Genomic DNA, 23,242 nt, shown 5'->3' on the forward strand with positions numbered 1-23,242 from the left:
TTTTAATACCTGAAACTCTTACCAGTCTCCATAACTCCATTACCTCTGTAGACTGTATCCTTATTACCAGAAACCCTACACCTCGTTATGAACTCAAAAACATCACGTGAAGGCCCGTAATGTGGTTCATTGTTTACGACGAGACTCGCAAACAACGGTAGCAAACTACACAGATTGGCCGGATGGCTCACGGCTATGATTATGTTATTTAGCCTGTTTGTATTGCTTTTTGTTTATTTATGAGCAGTTTTGATGGTAGTTTAGATTATTGATTATTAGCTGTGGCGTGTACAAACATCTTATAGCCTCTCTGAACATATAAGTTCATACTTGTTTGAGTATTGTACAAATCTGCCAATTTCAAAAAGTATTATCAGTATAGTATCCATATGTTTCTATTATATAGAAATTTAAACCATAACTAACTTCATTCCCAATTTTAACTTTACCCAAACAATATATTTTAATTTAAAATATAGAAAAGTAAAGAATATACGATTAAGAAACCCTATAAACATATCCTTGGCACAAGAGTTTCTTGACATACACTTAATAAAATTTATCGACGTGCATTCCCTCCGAGTTGATATTGGCACAATAAATTTGATAATAAATGATTTTTTCCTAAACCCTTGTTCATAGGAAATAACATTGAGACGGGGAATAAATTTAATAACAAAGAAATGGATCTGACGGTACAGAAAACGAAAATGAGTTAGTTTAGATTATTCAATATTGTTTATAACCCAAGAATGCTTAACTGGGGCTGCATTATAACATCTTATTTCCAGACAATTTACGCCCTGAATTAAACTGACTGGCAAATTCATATTGTATTGTTTATATACCATAATTAACCTTGGCTGGTTATTGCGTTCATAATATGAATTTGCCAGTCTGTTTAATACACGACGTAAACTGTCTGGAAATAAGAAGTCCTAATACGGCCCGTGTTTTTAAAAATTGATACACATTATGAGCAAAGAAGAACAGATAACTGTCTAGTCTGTAGATACTTTTCGCCATAAAAAAGGTTTTAGGCTTAGATTTCGATTATCACAACATTTAGTTGAAGATAAAAACAAATCAGACCCTACTCTCAACATGCTTTTTTATTACGGTCGAAGGAAAATTGTTGAAATCGATCGTAACATGGTATATCTCAACGACACCTATCGCCATTTTGTTGAATGACGTCATAAATCTTAACTATTGTAATATTCTATGTAGATTATATAAGTATTGTAGGTATATTATATTATGTAGGTACCTAGGTAAAATTTTGAGTGTTGGACACTGATATTAAATAACGCATAAGAAAAAAGTGCACATCAGTGGAGTTTAGAGGTTATTCCTTACCTTATTTAGCACCTATTGTTTTGATAGGATTTCGGAATTCTATAATATAACATGTGGTTGTACCAACCGGTTGTTTGAACCATTATTGAGTTGTGAATGTATTCTTGTGATTCGTATAGTTTGCTAGAAAATATAATTGGTAAGCTGAAGAATATCAGAGTATGATTTTAAAAATCATACATTTATAAAAGTAGGTTATAAAAAGTGTTTCAATATTTACTATGTAAAATTGCATCAAAACATTTCTATCCATCCAAAAACAAAATTCACAAAAGTCAATTTCAAAATTCATCCGTTGTATCTGCTTTATTATCTCTCTCAAACAAACCCTTAAGAAATCGAGTGAGACATGAAACCCTTCGATGCTGGGCCGTTTGTACCCCGCTACAAATAAATGCCCAACCCTTTGTCGGTGTTTATTGGGCACGGTCGTTTGGAACATACGATACGTGCCGAAGGGTTTGATTGAAAATATACGGGTAGTGTTATGGCCTGTTGGACCCTTGTGTTTAGAATGTAATAATTGGTAGATGCAATTTTGTTTTATGTGCACTAAATTTAAAGTTATCTTGTGTTTCAGTGTATATAGTTTTCTATAATTTTATTCTTAGGGGACAATTCGAAATAATGAATTCGGAAAACTGTAGCTCGTGGATAGCGCAAAATGCAATAGAGAGCATCGATCTATTTACTTTTTAAGTTTTTTTTTTTTTTTATTATTTATAACAATACGCAATTAACTGTTCGTCAACAAGTCTTACCCAAAAAACTGAAACTACCTATTTAATTTACCCAAAAAACTGAAATCCATAAAAAGCCAATTAAACAACGCTAAAAAAATTCATCACAGCGAAAAAATAAAACACGTAATATTCTAGTAATGGCGGTATAACTGAAATTACACATTTCGCGTTGATAAATTTTTCATGTTCCTCTCTGATTGCGCACAACACAGCTTTACTATCTTCCATCGCAAGATTGAATTTTTACGAGAACGCGAATAAAGTTATAAACAAATGAATAAACTGGATATGAAAATGTTAAGTGATTGTTTTGGGAATGCTGGTTTTGGGTATAAACGTGGAAATTTGGTTTTATTTACAATATGTAGGACGTAGGTTATATTTGTATTTGTTGTTCAGTTTAATTTGGATAATTTGAGTGTAGTTCATTTACGAAGCATAATAACTTGCTAATTATGCAATATTCGACAACGCCTGTCTTCTTAGATAGCAAAAACTAGGTCAAATAATGCTTTGAAAACAAACTATTTCTTTATTTTATAGACTGACTATTTAAATTTATATTGATTCGAATATTCTTTTCTAAACTTCATTGAAGAATTCTACGCTCTTTCTCACCGTGATTTTTTTTAATTTACAAGGCAACAATTTTCGTTTCATATTATTATTGAAACGTTTGATGTTAACGTGATATTTAAAAAAGGAATGACTGTGGTACTTAGAACCTTTTAATGTTATTATCTTCTTTTGTCAACTGTAACTTTACAAGTCGCACTTACGTTTATTACACAATATATCGCATACGATAAATATAAACACATAATAAATCCCCAAACAGCTCCCCATTAGCTCCACTCTGAATTCCGTGATATTTCTCCCCCGTTTTGAATAGCAGAAAAATTCAGTGGCAATCTAATAAGAGCCATGTAAGGCATTTACCTACTATTCGTTGGATATTTTCATTTAATAATATTATGTGAGCGTGTATTTTTATTTCAACGGAATTGTGCGATATTGTAGCGTTCAAGATGTTTCTGAGTTGAACTGATTTAAATATTACTTTGAAAATATTACTTTTTCGTTTGATTGAATTTACATTGTACTGCAATTTTATTCATGCATTTGTGTGTTTTTAATTAAGTAACAAATCTTTGAAAATAAACGTTTAATTTAAGGTATAAAATATGCAATAAAATGTTTTTGAAGTAAAACTTTTTTGGCGCGTTGAGAGTAAAATTTTAAGGTTGGGTCACGGCAATACCGTCACGTCATGGCGTCACAAATAACTTCACAAAACTTTTAACTTATTCAAAAGTCCCACACGACATTTAAAATATTATAATAACAATCCCAGTCGGCTCAAATAAAATATTTTAATATAAATTGCAACAATTTTGAAGATTCCAGGCTACATTTTTAGGAATATTTTCCAGCTCGCTGACCTGAGTACGTCCACTAGTAATTTCCCCTGGGTCTGTCTCCTCGTGACAATCGTTTTTCATCTGCATAATTGATTCGGAATCTTATATATTAGAGATGGGTTTAATCATATTTGAGATTTGTGAGTACGATTTGTGGATACGAGTAAAATACACTTAAATATTTTAAAAGTACAGAAGGCAATAAAAACTTAATTGCAATAACATCAAGTGGCTTTTTATATAGTTAGGTATAATAAAATAAAACAAAATGAAATTTATGTTTTGTGGTATTAAAACATATGTTATTTAAATTTTAAATTCAATAACTACATGCCTAAAATTTATTTAGAGAGATTGTATATAAGATTATTTCTACCTATACTCACTCAAAGTGTTCCCAACAACAAGCTAAAATAAATCTGAAAAAAATATAATTTCTAAATCAAAACTTAACTCCACAATCCATTCCTTAACTTACTAAACATATATCACGAATCCAACTAAAAGTTCGCTAAACATTTAATATCAAAATAACCGACGTTTAAAACGATCGTCCTGTAGGAAGCACTAAAGTATAGTCTAGAATTCTAGATTATCTCGCTGCAATCGTCGATGCCTGAATGTCGTGCTCTAGATTAAACAAATATTACCCTCTGATATTGTGCAATATAAGAACGTATAGACCCCCCATTTTCAGTTATTTTAGTTAGCATTTGTTTAACATATCATCTGTAATTTAAAACGTTTAAAAAGACAGTAGTTCGTGCTATACTTTGTGTTATACATTGAAAAAGAAATACTTAAAATTCCTGGAATTGCTGAAATGTAGATAGCGTGGTAAAAAAGGTTGCCCCAAGGCTTTATATTGAGTTTAGTTTGCGTCATATATTGACATAAACTTACTTACATCATAATGTCAAAAGTAATACAAAAATTTGAAAGTTTATACGAAAGCTCGTGAAATCAAATGTTTTCATTTTAAGCTCTAATGTGAAAAAAAAATAAAATTAATTATTTAACAACATCAAAATAACCTATTTATCAAGTTAAAATAACGATAAAGTTTAAACACAGGCTTTAAAATTTTATTTTAAACTTTAAAGTCCTGTCTAAATGTTATAAACTCTTTACATCGCCACCAGCTTTCGGCGTAATATCCAGCAATATCAATACGGAGTCGAACCTGAGAAATGAACGTCGCTTCGCTGGTATTACTTTATTAATACTGCCTTTTAATATACCTCCCAAATATGCTTTGAAATTGAAGACGATATTATTAGAATTTTGTTATTTGTATTTAAAATCTTAAATCAATTACTTATAAAGTTAACTTTTTATGTTTTTAAGTTGAATCTCCTAAAATAACATTATTGAGTATAATGAGTAATGAGTATGTAATTCATAGTGAAAGCTCTGATCAAAAAGCATAAAAAAATACGGTTGAATTATAATTTTAAATAACAATTATTTTAAAACCCAGATACTTATTAAGTTATAATATAATAATGTACGTTCATAGACGTAAATAACAACAGTTTTAGATATTCTATAATCTATGCATATTGCAAAATAATTCACATAATAATCATGTCGTTTAAAAAAAATAAACGTTCCATATTCAAATTCTCCCGCCCAAGCATGCGAACGCTATAAAGCGATATACACACAGTAAACGGTTATCAAACGAAGCGCTCGTTATCAGTGTGTCTGCGCCTCTATCTACGGAAATGAGATTTTTGCCAGCGCTGCGAACGAGCCAATTTAGCTTAACACGTCTTAAATAAACTCTACCGATTGTCGACTTGATTTTGTGGGGTTAAGAATTTTTGCTATAGCCTTATTACCTACCGTCGATAGATGATTTAGCTAGGCGCTAAATTAATAAAATGTTCGATTGATATACAAATTGTCTTGTTTTGCCTCATTCCCTGAAGATGTTTTAATTTGATTTAAATTTAATACGATGAAATTCACTTGTTTAATTCAACAAGAATGATCATATAAAACACGTTTAACAATTATTGTATTTTCCACTGTGTTTTCGTTATCATAAAATGAACACATTCACTGGTAAATTATGAAAATTAGGGATATACAAATATGTTTCGTTTAACATCTAGCTGATGCTCCATTCGCCTCCATTTTAAAATTAAATAATGTGATTGTAGAATCGTTTTTAGGAATAACTACGTTTTCACATATTTATTTTCTTTTGGAATAGATAATTAGGAATATTTTTTTTAGATTCAAGCTGTACTGGTTAACTTTATCAAAATTATGCGTTAAGATTTTTAATAACATACCCATCATTTATTTGAGTTATTTCTTTTAATGTCCTGGAATACTACCAGATGTTAATACCCCCGTTCTCGTATTACGATAGACCCACATTTTATTTGCCATGCCATTTCACTTTTGCCGTAGAAATTTCAATTTCCCATGAAACCATAAAATGTACTCTGAATCAAGAATAAGTGTTGTTCATATTCTGAAGTTTTGTGACTTAGATTGATGAAGAAAAGACACAGCTGAAGAAATAAATCAAAGAGTAAGTTAGGAGAAAACTCGACATAAAACGGTAATCCTCCTTTGAAAAGGTTTGCGTGCTTGACTCACGAGACAAGTGGCCAGTAATGGATATCTATTAGCCACAGACGCAAAGAAATCGTACAGGGATGTCACTCATCAGAAATATAAAAAAATAAACACAAGAAATAGATGCCTCAGTTACATATAAATAAGCAAGAAAGTGTTGTTTACAATATCTGATTAGAGAGGCAGAATATAAGGAGAGTGACGAATAGTATTTTTTTATTCATTTACAAACCATAGAAATTGCATAAAGCAAAGCTCAAATTCAACATGTAAAATAGGTACTAATTGTAGTACCTAGTTACTAATATTTTAAAATATTATTTTATCGTCGTCTATTATCGTCAATATCAAAACAAATTTGTATTTTTAATTTTTTTTCTACATTACACAAGCTTCTGGGCACACAATACCCACCCTTCCTGCTTAAAGAAATGGCAACCCTATTGGTAAAGTCCTCCATCCATTACGGTGATTTCCGACACTCGTGGCTGACGCAGCTACGCAAGCACTCACAGGATCAAAGAGCCTGTTCGTCCCACTACTGGGTTAAGAGATCTTTGACAATCAAATGTTGTATATAATTTAATGGTATACATATTATTGTCTATAAGTTATAGATATAGTTCTTCAGCGTTGAGATTTGAATTTTGAAGAAATAGTTTGAAATTTGGAAGAAAATTGTTTCTAAACTTCTCCATTATCCATAATTGTAAAGGCCAGTTTCACTGGTTGCTGATAATATCAATGATAATTTAAATATATCACTTCTTGTTGTACATTTTCATATATTATTGTTAATCTTAGCTAATAGATAAACTGAAAGGAACACTAAACGATCAGAAAGCTTTGAAACCGGCACTAAAATAATATTATAGTAACTGTATATGTATATCCTAAATGATATAAATGCAAAAGCTTTAATGTAAAAATATTTATTTTTTGGTGACTGGAATATAATATTATAAGATATAATAAGAAACTGTACAAAAATAGTAGGTACTTACGCACATCTCATTTAAATCAAAAGTTCTGAGCTTATAACCTACAAAAGTTTAAAAGCTCGTTACAACAAATATTTTAATACATTCAATGTTTTCCCCTTGTAGGTAACTCAGAACGAATAAATAAATAAAAAAGACTATTTTCTACAGATATATCACGTATATAATATCTGTTTCCTAAAACTGAACAGTGAAAGTATTTTTAGCAAATAACCTCAAAACAAATTCGATTAAATCAGCAAATAGGAATGTTTTTGAAAACAATAGAAAGCTCTTAGCAAATTAGCCACTTCTTTCGGTACAGATTCTGTGTAATCCGATGTTATTCACAATGATTACTTGTGACTGAAAGTCGGATTGTGAACTGTCTGTGGTCCAAGTTAAAGGTGGCATTTCTTGAAGTGTGAAATCTCATATCTTCTTTTGTGTGGAAAAGCGTGACATAGCATGTTATTTCACTGTTAATTTTCCATAAACTGTACATACTCACTCTTAGATTTATGAACACTGTTGCTAAAAACGGAGATGTTTATACCTACTGACAATTATTTTTTTAATCAAAATTTGACTTCTACAATATTTGCGTTACTATTTAAAATAATGTTGTTTGATATCTTTTTATAATTATAAAGTTTGCTTCAATGTGTATAAGATATTATCATATTACTGAAAAATAAGATCTTACACATGATGAGGAAGAACGCGAAATACAAAGACACATTCTTGTAGCTTCACCCGACTGAGTAATATTATTATTAGAGAAAATGTTTGTTGATCATTCAACAAACATTTTCTCTAAATCTTCTAACTGAAACCAAAGTATGTAAGCAGTACACACGAGTATTGTTAGCTGCAAGGTCTATACCATGTACTTTAAATATACTTACTCGATTCTTTTAATTTAATTGCTATTATTTCTAAATTTATTATAATATTCGTCTTTTTATTTTCAACGTCCTAATATTCTACGAAATAAAATTGTTTTCTATCAGTTAGTAAATATGAAGTCTCAGTAAAGAATTACTTCTAATAAGATTGAATTAGTTACTTGTAATATTCTAGTATTCTTTATAAGATCCCTTACGGCAATCATACTTTACTTAAATTTAATTGATTTTAATTTTATAAAATACGATGAACAAACAGACAAAAAAGGAAATGTAAGCAAGCTATTTCATATTTTGTAATAGAAGCCGTATGCACTACGTAATATAGGAAATCTCTATGACAAAATATTAAATAGGATGTACTAAAATATACACAAGACACACATAACATTCATTTTTATGTCCTTACATTTAATCTGCACCCAGTACCTAGTTGTGCCGACATACCCATATTTATTGATTCCCTTCCCAATCAGCCGTGAAGATTTTTATAGCCTTGCTAATTGTTCGAGACGCCACCACCGGAGGCTATAAAAGTTATTAATTGGTTTCCCGCAAACACGGTAGGAAGTTGTAAATACAACACTATTCCGGTCAATCGAACTATTGGGCAGGCCATCAATTCAACCACCATGGAGTGCTGATATCCTGGTACCTAGTAGTAGTTATAGTGCCCTATTAAATTGTGTTGTATATCGGAAGTTTGGTTCTTAAATTGTGCAACCTATTGGAATGTTATTTTTAGTTATTGTGTTGTCAACCAGAAAGTATTGTTTATAAACACTTTTAGTCTCACAGAACAGTAAAGTAGTTTAGTCTCATATGCCGCTTTTGGACCAAACATAAAGTCACCAACACAACCTCTGCACAACGCTTCTCAGCAAAGACATGTTCTCAGCAAACAATGTTTCTTCTATTTCGAGGCCAATAATTATCCCTACACTGCGTAAGTGTGTTTTATACAAAAAGCCAATGTTTCCCATATTCCAGGTCATGCTATTAGTTATATAGGCGCATCGGTAATCGAATGAGTGTAGCGGGCCCCGGGCGCGTGTGGGAGCAAATCTACTTACTGCCTCTTTGTTCCATGTCGCGGGACATTGATGAATGAAACTGTGATATGTTATTGTTTGTAGGTAAACTGTAGAACAGGCAAGTTTAATAGACGACGGGTTAATATTTTTCTCAATTCTAATTTTATGAGAGAGTAAGATGATGATACATTTTCTTGAGAGAAAAATACAAAAGGTTTAAGTAAGTTGTTAATGTTAGTTTGAAATGTGTTTCCAAATCAACTTATTAATACTATAGGAATCATGAACTTTAAATTATTTTATTAAACAGGTATACTTTGCTGGCGTTCTCAAACTCAATACGCCAAAGAAAAATGTAATCCTGCAAGCTGTACTAGTTTGATAATCGCAAGACCCTCGAACATTTTATTTCACGAGTTCCTGATACCAATATTCTGTGCCCTTAAAATGTCACATTTACCATTTTCCTACATCGTTGAGTGTCGCTTAAGCGCCTGAGGGAGGCCGTAATGACATCGCAACGATAGGCACTCGCGCATCCGAAGATTTTTATCGACGTAGCTTGCAATACACTTTTAGATATAGTTTTATGGGCTTCTGAATATCTATTATATAATATTAGTATGGAGATATTAAGATGCTATCCATAGGTTGAAAGTAAGAAATGAAGCGGCGCAGAAAATACGTAGGTAGGTACAAGTTCTACGAATCAATTTGTAGAACTATTAACTTATTATAAAAATAACTAATAATAATAAAGACGACCGAATCCATAAAGTTCTAAGTTCTATGTTCTTATATGATTTGTCTGTTACATTTAAAAAAATGACAAAATGCGCCCCATCTGCAAATAAAAACTTGCCTGAATCAACTGTAAAAATAGCGTCAATATCAGTTTTTTCAATATTAATTATCCGCTCCGTACTTCGAACAAAAGGGAATAACTTCAGTGGATTCTGGCCACGTGTGAGAAACTTTTCTAATTAACTTCGACAAAAGTTTTTTCGTTAACGATGTGGGACGGCAGTGGCTTTTGTTGTAGTTTCAATGTTGTCTTATATCCGTTTGATACTTGTTAAGCTTACGTGTAAAATGTTTGTGAAACACTAGTGTTTGCGCTCGGATTCAGTCCCTTTTACTTTTTCATAGTTATAAGTTTGTTCGATTGTGTTATTGTGGGCTTATTTTAGCTTAGGAGAAAACTATTTTGAGGGAATAGGACTATATTTTACAGACTCTTTACATATTGGTATAATTTCAGATGCCTTGTAAATTGTAATATCAAATTCTACTCATAGCAATAGATTAAACACTGAAATATGAAGCTTGTAGCTCAATTGAAGATATTGTATGATCATCAATCATCATTCATATCTACAAAAAAAAATATCAACTGACAATTTGTGAAATGCGCAAATCCTGCAACGCAAAAAACCCTTATTTTAATTTTATATAATTAGAAGGTTAAAATATAAAAACACAATTTTCGCAACAACACATTTATTATAGCATCTTTAAATACAAAACATTACACATTTACAAGCTTACACATAGAAAAACGATTGAAACATAAGTACTTAAAACTTATTTATTCTAGTACTAGTTAGAATGTATCGAAGAGCACTTCACAGATATGAAAACTACTTTTTTAATACTTTTGAAGGTATTTAGTACAAATGGCGAACATAATAAATGGCAAATATGAGTAGAAAATGGGGAATCGAAATAACAATTTAATCGATATTTGACCCCTCTAAAATGTCTAAAGAAATCAATCTTTGCAACTTATGATTATTTTTGATAAAGACTATATCGACCTATAACGTAGGTACTGCAATATTTTGAGAAAAGTCAATATTGAAAATTTTAATAAAGATTGTACCTATATGTACAAAAAATATGTAGGTAGTGAGGAAAAAACTTAACATGTCAAATAATGAATAGCTGAAATGTTGATTTTAATTGAAAATGTATTTTTGTGTAACATTTATCTTTAATTTATATTACCTTATATTACAGATATATATAAGTTACGATTAATTATACCGTAAAATGTAAAAGTGTTTTGTAAAAGCTTATTGAAATATCACAGATTCAATATAATAATCCTTATTATGGAAAAAAGCAAATTATAATCTAAGAATTCTGATTGTATTTTTACATGGGCACCAGAAAAACCTTGATAAGACACATTCACATGTTTGTGAAAAAATAAACAAACTTATATGAAAGAGAGATCTTTATAACTAGCAGCTCTTTTACTATTTTTTAAATTATGTCATGGGAATAAGTCTATAATATTCACGTAAGAAAATCGTTATTTATAACACATGACTTACTATTACACAGACGAAATTAAATATGTAGGTATGTCATTTACATTGGTTTCAATTCCAGCTTTTCCCTCAGCCAGTAAATATTCGAGTAGGTAATATGTATTACCTATATTATAACATTTAGAGATAATAATTTTGAATCATTAGTATGGAATTTCTTAGGTATAAAAACCATGAAGTATTTTTTCCAGTAAAGCAAGGTATGGTTTTATTTTGTATACAAGGTATGTTAATTAAATAAGTACATAACACTTATAAGTATTGTGTGCGTTTTTGAAGATAATGTACACTTGTGCCAATACTGCCAATATGTATTTGTCCCTGTTACATTTTATGTACAAATAATTTATACATAGTAGGTAAGGTAGGTTAGGTAATTTATTCAAAACTTTAATTTGTTTATTCAAATGTTTTATAGCCCAGAAAATTATAATTTTCTAATATAATTATTTTATCATGTGACTTATTGATTAGTAACACCGTTTTCAATTTAGAAATTCCACATTTGATCTTATCTACTGATAAGTGATAAGGTTATTTTTGATGACTTTTCCCGGTACCTACCTATACTTTAATAATAATGCTATCGAATAATGTATAAAATATAATAAATGCGTTTCTATTATAGGATATTTCAATCTTGTCCAAACTACTGAACAGATTTTGTTGAAACTTGGCAGTGTAAGATAGAACTTAGATGTAACAAAATAAAACATAAGCCATAAAAATGCTTTGCCCATTGTTTTTATCAATATAATAACATATCAAATTGTGACGCAAGGAAAATAAAAACTCTTGTTCCGTAGGTGTGAAGTCAAATTTGTATGAATTTTTTGCGCGTCTATTTAAGGAGCAGGAAAACCAGTTGGGTAACTATTTTTAGTAACTATATAATATATCAATTTAATTTAAAGCTACACAAACTGGTTTTTGGAAAACTCGTGTGTATTTTCCTCATTTCTTTTATGGAGATAACAAGGTAAGAAAAGTTTTTAATTTATTATATGGTTGTAAGTACGTCATTGTACGTCATTGGTTGAGTAATCTTAGCTAGTTCAAAGCAAGCAGAAAACTAAACTGTGTAGGAAAAATTTATCTCTATTTCTTTTTATTACAGCATCACGCGTGAACGGCTGTACCGATTTCGATAATTATTGAAGTGAAACTTCTTTATCGGGGTTGGAAAAAAATTTTTTGTGTGACCTTTTTCCGTTACGCGCCATCTTTTTCTTATCCCTACTATGCGTGATTATTTATTATTTATTATTTGACGTATTTCTGTAAAGTTGCATATAGTACCTAAATTATTATTTGAAAAATAAGGTCATAAAGAAGTTTCACTTCTTACGTGTGTACACGCACACATTTTATTTTAATTGTGTTTTTAGTATCTAGATTCTAGACTATACTCGTGGAGAGGCAAATCAAACTTAAAAATTAATTTATCAGGATGTACCTACCTAGCTATGATAAAGAATAGAATTGCTAAATACCAAGATAACAAGTAGGTATTTCCTACGTCTGATATAAAATATTTTAATCAATAGCCATACAATCGAATACTAAGTACCTATATAAATAGAATTTACGATAATTACCAGAAACAGATAAAAAACATTAAATGTTTAAACCCGTTTTATATATTAATTAACAACTACTATCTAAAACTATTGTGTATTGAAGGCAATAATTCTTTAAAAAAATAAAGAAATGGTTCATAGATTTTGCTTTTAAAACTTAGCGTGGTAAGTATCTACATATTATACAGGGTGTCCCACTCTCGGTATACTACGCGCGAAGGGACTTGTAGTTTTGCATACACTGATCACGTAAAAAATACTTAAACAAAATTACGCCAAAAATTTTTTGCTAAATTTTTCCTTAAAATTCATGTTTTCTTCTCTAGCTTCGCACAGCCGGAATATAACGCTTCGCTAATGTGAGCATTTTGTCTATGAAAACATAATCTTAAACGATAGCTCACATGCGGGTGGCAAAGTTGGGCGGGTTGCTTATTAGGGGTGTACACAAAGAGTTTTAAGAATTCATCTATTTGAAAAAAAAATGCATCTGGAATTTTATAAGTATTTTTTACGTACTCAGCGTTTGCAAAACTATAACCTCCATTGAGCTTAGAATACCGACGGTGGGACAACCTGTATATAGTGTTTATTAAAATAGCTATAACGTTAATCAAAATCAGCCAAAGTTAAAAATTATCATAAATAATATGCAAACATAAATTGTTTATTTCTCAATAATTGTAGTAACAATATTCCATAATGCTCATTTGTCGATGATTGAAGCTATTGTATTGAATTTCATAATTGATATCTAAATTATGAAACAGAATAATGCGCAGTTGCAATATAAATACCAGTTTAATTACACCTTTTTTTCAACATTATGATGTTTAAAACCTACTATTTTTGAATGAAGAAATTCCTATTTATTCCTAATTGTGCATTACCTTCCCAGCGGATCTTTTATAAGTACACATTGTCATTTTATACATCTAACCTAACCTAAGATTAACTTATTCATGTTATACACATCAAACAGTAACAAATCACTTTATTTACATCAGTTAAACACAATAATAATCAGTCTATAATACATGTTAACTGCATCTTTCTTTATAATTAGGATTCCACCAATGTCTAAAGTTTGTATACGTCGTTTGAGATTTCATCATTTCCTCATTATTCATAGCTGCACACAAGGCACAAACATTGTCAGTGGTCGCTGGATTTCTGTACAAATAATTGTTTTTCCACCTAAAGTAATGGCTATACGTTTTTGGGTATTTTATAAGATTTGCGATAGTCGATGCGAGCTCTTGCGGCGTTGATTTTCGAGCGTCTAAGTACGAGCCGGGTGGCAGAAATCTGTGAAATGAATTTAATTTAACATACTTATATTTATAAATAAATAAAAAAGACGGGTTGCACTCCGGGAGTGCCGGCAGACGTGAAAACTTGATTATTAACGTTGAGCATGTTTGATATCCATCCGTCTTACGCTTTTTCGATCAGGTCACGTGTCCTGACGCGAGTTTAAGATTTTATACCCATTACAGAAAAAGTGCTCAACGCCGCTAAAGAAGTTTTCACTTCAAAAATTACAATGATATGGAAAGAGCTTTGAAAACTATAAAACTATGATAAAATAGGGGTACGGAAATAGATACGAATCCTATAAAATGATGACCACAATTTCTATTCTTCGCTACAATATTGATTGAAAGATCCAGTCAAATACATTAAACCCATATAGTAAATGCCCTTTTTTTTTTTTTTTTTTTTTATAGTGGGGAAATCTTCCAAAGATACCCACGGCCCCCGGGGAAGGAGCCGTGGGTTATGTCGGATTCTTACCGACTAAAACCCCACTGTGTTCCGTCGAGCCGCTTTAATGATGGGGCCGCGGGTATTTGTTGGAATTCTTCCGCGACCCCCTCGGCGGCAGCCCATCTCCAGGCCAGGCGCAAGCCAAGAACAGGAAAGGTAGTTTGCCTGCTCTTCCCTCCCGTTGGCGGCATGAGCGGAACACGTCTCAAGCCGCCTCACCGCACCGGACGATGGATTACATTCCCCGTTCCACCGCCCGGCGCCCTTCGTATATATAGTAAATGCCCTGAGGTCACTATAAATATATAAGAAAAGGATGTTGAGAATGACAAGAATTCTCACAAAATAGATTCCTTTGCTCTCAAAGGATTCTATTTTTTCTCTCGACTCTTCGAGCACAGAAGAAATCAAATAAGAAACTGAAATCTTTTAGAATCGGCGTTTATAAAACGTGAATTTTTAGCTTTAGCTCATATTTTATCAATCACAAACTAGATTACTGGCACAATAATCTCTAAAAGCAATACATAATTAGAAATTGTATACCTAATTTATATGTTTTATTGAAAACCGTATTGATTTCCTTATTATAAAAATATAAATATTTTTTTGGGAAAAGCAATTAGTCTAACCCATTAACTGGATAACGTTTGCTGGCTAATTAGTAATAAAAAAAAACCAATACAACTTTACCATTTTAATAGTGTATGGTGAAAAAACTTGATAAGAACAACTAAAATGGTTAATTATTTCTTTCAAAATAGTTTCCTTTGCGATAGCCGACTTTACCACTGCCATATTTTTTATGAATTTTTAATTCAATGAAATAAAATATTATAAACTCGTCAACTTTAGACACTATTATTTTACCTACAATTTTACATCAGAAACGACTTCCTTTTTTACATGTTCAATAATCCATAGGTACTCTCTTATTGTGAATAAATTTAATATCAAATATCAATATAAAATTAAGAGCAGCTGTGAAAATATACTTTACCTTGAATAGTCGGCACCGCCAAACACAATAGGCACCACGTCGTGTTGTAACGCCGTCAACAGTTTTTCAGTTACATAATCTTCTGAAAACGAGTTCTCGAACGATAGATAAAAGAAATAATCTCTCTCCAAAAACGAATTGCAATCATGCACCGTTGACCTGGGACATTTTAAAGGGCCACACTCCCCGTAAATGTCCACCGTATATCCATGAACAGATAAAGCCTTTTGAAGCTCCTTTGCTAATTCTAGCCTATTGTTCCTACTCTTACAATTCGACACAAACCACGCCACTGCCTTGGTTTTATTCTGTATTCTATAAAACAAGTCCTCACTTATCCCTCCAGGAGTTTCCTCCCATGTCATATTCTTATCCGGCCCAACTATTTGTCCATCTAAGTTTTTTATCTGAATATACGGGTACGGAAGATCTGAATCCAATTTGTAGGTTGAAGTCCAATTGAAGAAATCTTCGAAATGCTGTCCACATATCGGATAGTTGTCTGCGGATTCCATATTGAAAAATATGTATTTCTGTTCTTGTGTCCTCTGTTTCGGGAGGTGCGACGATGGCATATTTACAATGGATCGTCCATTGAAAGCTATCGCGTGAAACTTCGTCAAGTCTCCATTGAACAAATTTCTGTCTGAAGTGACAAAGCAGTTGATTAAGGAACAGTTCTTCATTATGAAGCCCCTTTGTCCATGGTCGAAGAAATAGAATGGCGCGATGTCCTCCGGGGTCCACCAAAGGATGAACTTCGTTTCGACCGGCAGTCTCTCAGTTTTCCGGTACACTTCCGCGTATCTGTAATCGCGAGCGACATTTTCAAGTGCTTCTCGTATTAAGCTTTCGTTGAGTGGGGGGAAATTTCGCCTGTCTACGAATTGAATCCAACAGACGGATATGGCAAAACTTATGCAGGTTAGGATAAAAAATGAACGTGCTGTCAGCATTTGTCTTACATTTGCAATAAAGCAATAGCGCAGAGGAATAAACATACGCATTTTAGTTTCCACATGGTCACATTTTTCCGACGTCTCACTATTTCATGCGACATTTGAAGTTATTATAGTGGGCCTACGTTGGGACCTGGAATTGAAAATACGAATTAGAGTCATTAGTAGTAATCCTACCATAATACCACAGTAGACAGATATATACCTACGTACATATCTGTATTTTGTGATAATACCTACTTATTACATTTATTGGACAGCCACTATGACATGTATAGGACACCACTATTACATTATATAGGACATGTTATTCGATATTTTGTAAGTAAATAATAATTCCTTAAACCTTAAATACCTAGGTAGTTATCGTGCTATAAGTCCAAAAAAATACAAGAACTGTCGTCTGACAACTGCGTAGGTATCTACTAGGTATAACATAGTGAATTTTACAATGTCTACTAAATTCTAGCCACATTCCAGCTCAGTTTTTTTTTTATATTCTTCCAATATTTCTTTAAATTACTACATATATAAGGGTGAAGACAGTCATTAAGGTCAATGTACTAAATTCCTTCTGCTTCTAAACACGCACGCATTTTCTGCAAATTTGCGCATGCGCCAACCCTAACCCCAACATTCCAATGCATACCCTTAGTTGTTGATGCACTTATACACGGATTACGAGGCCTATAACTGGACTATAAACCGCAAAGAAATTTGATATGATGTACGAACTGTAAAGTATGTACGATAAACCGGCTTGTTTTTTGTCTAGATGTACAAACATTAACATTCTTAGGTTATTTACATTGTTTATTTGACGCAATGTTTTTACATATTCAAAACACACTTGACATTATTATATCGCAGTTATGATTTTCATTAAATTATTAAGAAAAAATGTCATTAATGGTTGTTATAATTGATTTTTTATATGATAACGTTCGCGTTGGAATAATAGTTTATTCCAATAAATTAGTGCACATATTTTTAGGTTAAATTATAGATACCTAATTCACTTGAGGCTTAGCCATATCTTCCAAGTATCAATTAAAGATAATCATTTAACAGAAACAAAAAATAAACAATACGATCTCTGTATATCGAGTTTCTATGACAAGCAAAAACGACATTTATTGCAACAGAAATAGCACATACATTTCCTAATCAATGTCTTCTTATAACCCACCTAAATCAAAACGCGTGACCCAAACACAAATCACTACATACCGCATAGCTCTCCAATTTCACAGGGTTATACCACGCATGCGCGATGAGCGCAAAGTCAAAACATCACTTGAAATAACAAGAAGTGGTACACATATTACACGTTTTGTTTTAAAATACATTTGAATGATTGCTGTAGATATTTGAGTTTAAACAGTGTTTATCTTATTGATTGTAAATTCATTTTGTTTAATGAATTATCGATGATTGTTTATTTACGAAAGGAAAATGAGACAGGCCGACAGCGCGTGCCTGCCGCGACTGCGCTATCAAGGTCACTGGATTTAAACATTGGATTTCTGGGGTGACTCAGTAATTTCATATTTTTACAACAGCTGATGAGCGGGGGATTTTTTGGAATACATAATTAAGTCACTTTTTAAGTGTTGTTATAAATTTAAATACAAGAATGGCTTGTGGAGACCGGGAGAAAAGTTGTATGAAATTGTAAAACTCTGTTTACAAAAGTAACGGAACATAAAAAAGCTAAAAAAGTAGGTAGTAGGTACTTATAATAATTAATATTATTAAGTTATATTTCTTCTAACTAAAGTTACACCACTAATGAACCTATAATTCATGGTAGAACGAATATTGATCCTTTGATTATTTACTTGGCAATAATCAAAGTATTGATTATAGATTTGAATAATATTAAAAAAAAATAACAATGTCTACCCGTGCGGATATAGGTAGTTAAATAATCATAAGAACATTTTAATTTTAAAATATTATGTTTCATTTAGAACATACCTATTAGGTAACTAGCTTTCCGCCCTCGGCTTCGCCCGCGTTTTCAAAGAAAACCCGCATAGTTCCCGTTCCCGTGGGATTTACGGGATAAAAACTATCCTATGTGTTAATCCAAGTTACCCTATATACCTACCTATGTGTGCTAAATTTCATTGTAATCGGTTCAGTAGTATTTGTGTGAAAGAGTAACAAACACACACACATCCTCACAAACTTTCGCATTTATAATATTAGTAGGATTAGTAGGATTAATAAATACCTATACCTACCTTAGATCTGTTACAAGTCTGAGGATATCCGTATAAAAAAAAACCAAAATATTTTAATGGCTGCCGTTTGGATATTAATTATTTGTGTAATCATGTTTTAAAGTAGCTAGGTGTGATCAAAATTATCAAAAAATATTTGGATAAAAAAATACATATTTTCATATTTGTAACAAAAAAATACTTACAAAATTATGTTGTATATTTTTTATTGTTTTTTTTTATCAACTTATCAAATAATTACATTCAATTTATTTTCGTACCCCACTGGAACGAACTTACGCAATTTCCTATATCTTGACACTTAAAAAACCAAATGAGCGGGAAATACCTACGTACTGAATACAGATTATACAAGAAAAAAATTAAACAACACTATACTTGGCGGCAAACCGCGTGTAACTGGTTGAGTGTGGGTTGAGTAATCGGCGCACATGTAACATTTGTTGATACTTGATAGATAGAAAACATTTTACCTATAAATTGTACATCGACCTAAAACGTAATTAAAATGCAAAAATGCAGACTTGTTCCGAAACTAATTTAAAGATAATATTGTTTGGAGTCATTTGCGTCATAATACGTAAGTCATTTGCACTAGGTACTAAGTAATAATCGTGACCGGATATAATTATAGAAAAGTAAAACATAAAACATTCTGAGGACATTTGTCATTATGGATAGAAATCTCACACTTTCAAATTTCAATAGACCGTACATGAAGTTATTAATCAATCAAATCAATAACTTTTTCAGGGCGTCAAATAAATACTTATATGTAACTAGCGGTCCGCCCCGGCTTCGCCCGTGGTACATGTTTACGTTTTCTCTACATAAGAACCATCCTCGTACTTCAAGGAATATAATAAAAAAAAAATTATCGAAATCGGTTCAGCCGTTCTCGAGTTATGCGCTTACCAACACATTTTGCGATTCATTTTTATATATAAGATTATTTAATAATATTTTGCGTACCTATATTGAGAATATAAAGGTACTCAACTTGGCTCTGCAAAGCGAATACAATAAAAAATATTAATAAAATCAATAATGAAATCCAAACCAATTCTGGTAGAATATGATTCCAGAGGATTTTAGTAGTTTACTAGGGTGGCCAAAAAATAATACAATTATATATTTATACCTACTAGCTAAGTAGTATGACAATGTTTCGTGTGTAAAAAGGATCTTAGTCACTGACAGGAAACAGTCCAATCTTAAGCCAACTTCCGGTGCAAATAGTCATGTCCTTTGCTCAGAAAAAAAGTCGATTGTTAAAACCATTTATACTATGACAAAATGTACCTACTTATAAGTTATAATTGTGTAAGTAGGTATGTATGGGGCTATGGAAAACCTGTGAAGAACAACAATAATTAGCAATGTGTACATGAACATTTTAAAAACCAATTTTTCTAACTAACACCTACTGTTATCATTTTAAACATGTATAGATTTTTTGGTGTGGAAACTGGAAATAAAAGGTCTCTCATATACATATGTATTTTGTCGAATAATATGTATATTAAATATAATTTGTATAGTTACCCATTCCATCAATATTTATATAATAAAAAATAATAAACCGGCCAAATTGAAAAGTCCACATTTTTGAAGTCGGCTAAAAAGATGTAAAAGCAGTAATTCTCAAGAACACTGTAATATTTACTCAGATCTGATCTCGTCAAAAACCACTACAAGTTGATCATTATGGTAGCACTTTCAAGCAGAAAATGTACGGGCTATAATTAACTTTCACCAGTTATATGAAGCTATTTGCTTTCGCTTATGTATGTATAGTGTATACCTTATGTTACAACATATTGTGTTATCTAATTTATATACTAATATATTAATAATATTATAAAGCTAAAGAATTTGTTTGGTTGATCGCGTTAACCTCAGGAAAAACACGAATTGATGGAAATTGTTAAAGTGAATTTTCGGCATTCTCATAAAGGAGGATACCCGCATAAATACCTAGGTACTAAAAATAGTTCACGGTAGATTATTCAATTTTTTTTTCACACTAAATATCTTGTGGCAAGACGAATTTTTACAAGTCTCATATTATGTCTACCACCATTATTTTAATTAAGATAAATTCAAGGCCATTCCTTATTGGTTCTAATTATTGAACGCTATCATTAAAACACTCAAAGAAGAGTGGATCCCAGAACAGATATGACATAAAAAAGAGATAATATAATACCACATAATATACTAGTACTGAAACGGTAAACTATATCTCGACAGACAATTAATGTTTTTTATTCTTAGAAAATACTAATTTGTAGTCGAGTTCTCTCACTCTTCAGTTTGTATATAATGTAGGTACATGTGTTTTACAATATATACTTAGAGTAAAATAATGTAGAGTTTGAATATAGTATATATATTTCATTCCTGCAGCAACTACATATTTACATTTTCCTTATTTGTAATTGAAATCCCACCTTTGTTGTCTGGTAGAGCTCGCTTAGTAGTGATAAAACCGAGCTTTTGTCTCAATAAGTTATTCTGTTGCTCTGTTATTCTGTTAAACGAAGTGTATTATTATTTAATTTAAGTCCAAAATCCTTGTAGTGCATAAGAACTACAATTAAGGTAAGCTTTGCAAGCTATGTCAGGCATACGTCTAAAGTTAGAGCCTATATTTACGTTCCTAGGTACAAGATATACTTAAGGTAATTAGGCACTTGAAAACAGGTAATGTAGCTAATAAGTTCATGGTAAACAACTGAACTTTGTGCCAGTTAAATCTAATGATAAATTGTAATTGATATGTTGTTTTATACGCTCGAATGCGCAAATATTTTAATAGGTTATGTCCGCGGCTTCACTCGCATTTGAATCGTGAATCTAAATCAGTCTTGAATCTACGTGAAGGCACACAAAAATGACATTAAAAGCGGTCAAGCCATTTAGAATTTAAGAATAGAGTATATTTTGAGATACATTTTTATTTCACTGTAACGGAAATTGTCGCGTCATAGAAGTCCTAAAAAAAGGTACTAATAAAATATGGTGTTGACTGTTGATATAAAATACCAAATGATTATATTATTAATTATTATAATCTTGACCCATACGCGATAGTCGTATCTTATCAGATACCTATTTGTGATAGTGTGAAAAAATGTTAACACGATGATATAAAGCTGAAAGCACTTTACCTATAAAACACAATTTTTTACTTTTTATATATTTTACTATACTTTGGTTAAAAAATAAACGTCTACAAAATTAGTATTACCTGATTAAAACATTTTCTTTGCGATTTAAAAGACAAATAAAATGAAAAACTTAGTTATATATAAAAAAATGACAGGCCAAAAATTTACACAAAAAATTCTGCGAAACAAACCTACGGTCTCCATTACAAATCTTTTACAGTGCATCTTTATAGTTTCTACAAATAAAATTTATTATTCAGATCCATACTCACAAATTAAAGAGACAATATTATATTCAAATCACAAACACAAATACTGATCACTGGCAGAAGGTCGATAGCGTAATGGCCGACGACACGCTATACACTAGTATCATATAGGACATAGAGTGACACTTCTTTTGCTTGAAAGGATATGTAATAATTAAAATATATCAATATTACACTTGATATAATTGTGGCTCCGTTGTAAGGTCTTCAAATTCATAACGGGGTTTGAGACCAGGTGAGCGTGCAGGAAAAAAATTGATTTTTCAATTTATCTGCGCATTTTTTAACCACTGCACGAACGGTGAAAGAAAACATCGTGAAGAAACCGACATGTCTGTAATCTGTATATATGGGCTGATGATGATGAATATTAAACTTACGTTTGACTTTTGAGGTCATTAATATTATATCATGTAGGTAGTTATGAAATAGTTCATTAATCTCTCACGCGTCTTACTATAACATACTGATTTAGTTACGAGCAAATAATGTACGTAGGACGCGTGAAGCTTTAATTAATGAGAAAAGCTCAAGAACATTATCATCTATAATTAATTTGTTAGAGAACAAATTTTTTTTGAATCAGTTTCATGCATTAAAAAAAATATTGATATTAATAAAAAGGAAGTACTTACCTAATTAACTGTCAAATTTAAATAGCAAAAAAAATAAAATGGAAAATGACCAAAATCTCTTAATTATGAACACATGATTAAAATAATATAAAATCCACGCATTGTTCACTGTATTCAAAACTCATAGGCACTGCAAAAAAACGTTTAGTTAAACACATTAATTTTCTATGCCTAATAGCTTTGATTACTTTTCATTCAACAAATATTACATGTATTCGAGGAAAGTGTTAG

At 31.4% G+C, this 23,242-nt stretch overlaps 1 protein-coding gene across 9 annotated transcripts; it reads right to left on the reverse strand.

Moving 5' to 3' along the window:
• Positions 1-13,738: 13,738 nt before the first annotated feature.
• LOC149897241 (lewis-type alpha-(1,3)-fucosyltransferase-like) lies at positions 13,739-22,522 on the reverse strand. Of its 9 annotated transcripts, none has more exons than XM_090116966.1 (4): positions 22,380-22,522; positions 16,692-16,818; positions 15,727-16,533; positions 13,739-14,264 (listed from the first exon to the last, which is right to left on the reverse strand). In XM_090116966.1, the coding sequence occupies exons 2-4, from the start codon at positions 16,784-16,786 to the stop codon at positions 13,997-13,999; spliced, it is 1,170 nt and encodes a 389-aa protein (XP_089973092.1). In that variant the 5' UTR covers positions 16,787-16,818; positions 22,380-22,522; the 3' UTR covers positions 13,739-13,996. The 9 variants fall into 9 exon arrangements, with proteins under 9 accessions (XP_089973092.1, XP_089973093.1, XP_089973091.1 ...); XM_090116967.1 differs by lacking the exon at positions 22,380-22,522 and adding an exon at positions 19,176-19,351; XM_090116965.1 differs by lacking the exon at positions 22,380-22,522 and adding an exon at positions 19,120-19,350.
• Positions 22,523-23,242: the final 720 nt, after the last annotated feature.

Source organism: Colias eurytheme, chromosome 26 (genome assembly GCF_061535395.1).
Source record: "Colias eurytheme isolate Ceu_HAF_F1 chromosome 26, ilColEury1 Martin Lab GWU primary, whole genome shotgun sequence".
NCBI classification, from domain to species: Eukaryota; Metazoa; Arthropoda; class Insecta; order Lepidoptera; family Pieridae; genus Colias; species Colias eurytheme.

Coding starts and splice junctions, on each gene's coding strand:
- LOC149897241 (XM_090116963.1), bottom strand. CDS start 16,733: ATGCGTATGTTTATTCCTCTGCGCTATTGCTTTATTGCAAATGTAAGA. Junction 14,265..15,726: donor GGCGGTGCCGACTATTCAAG/GTAAAGTATATT, acceptor TTCATTTCACAG/ATTTCTGCCACCCGGCTCGT.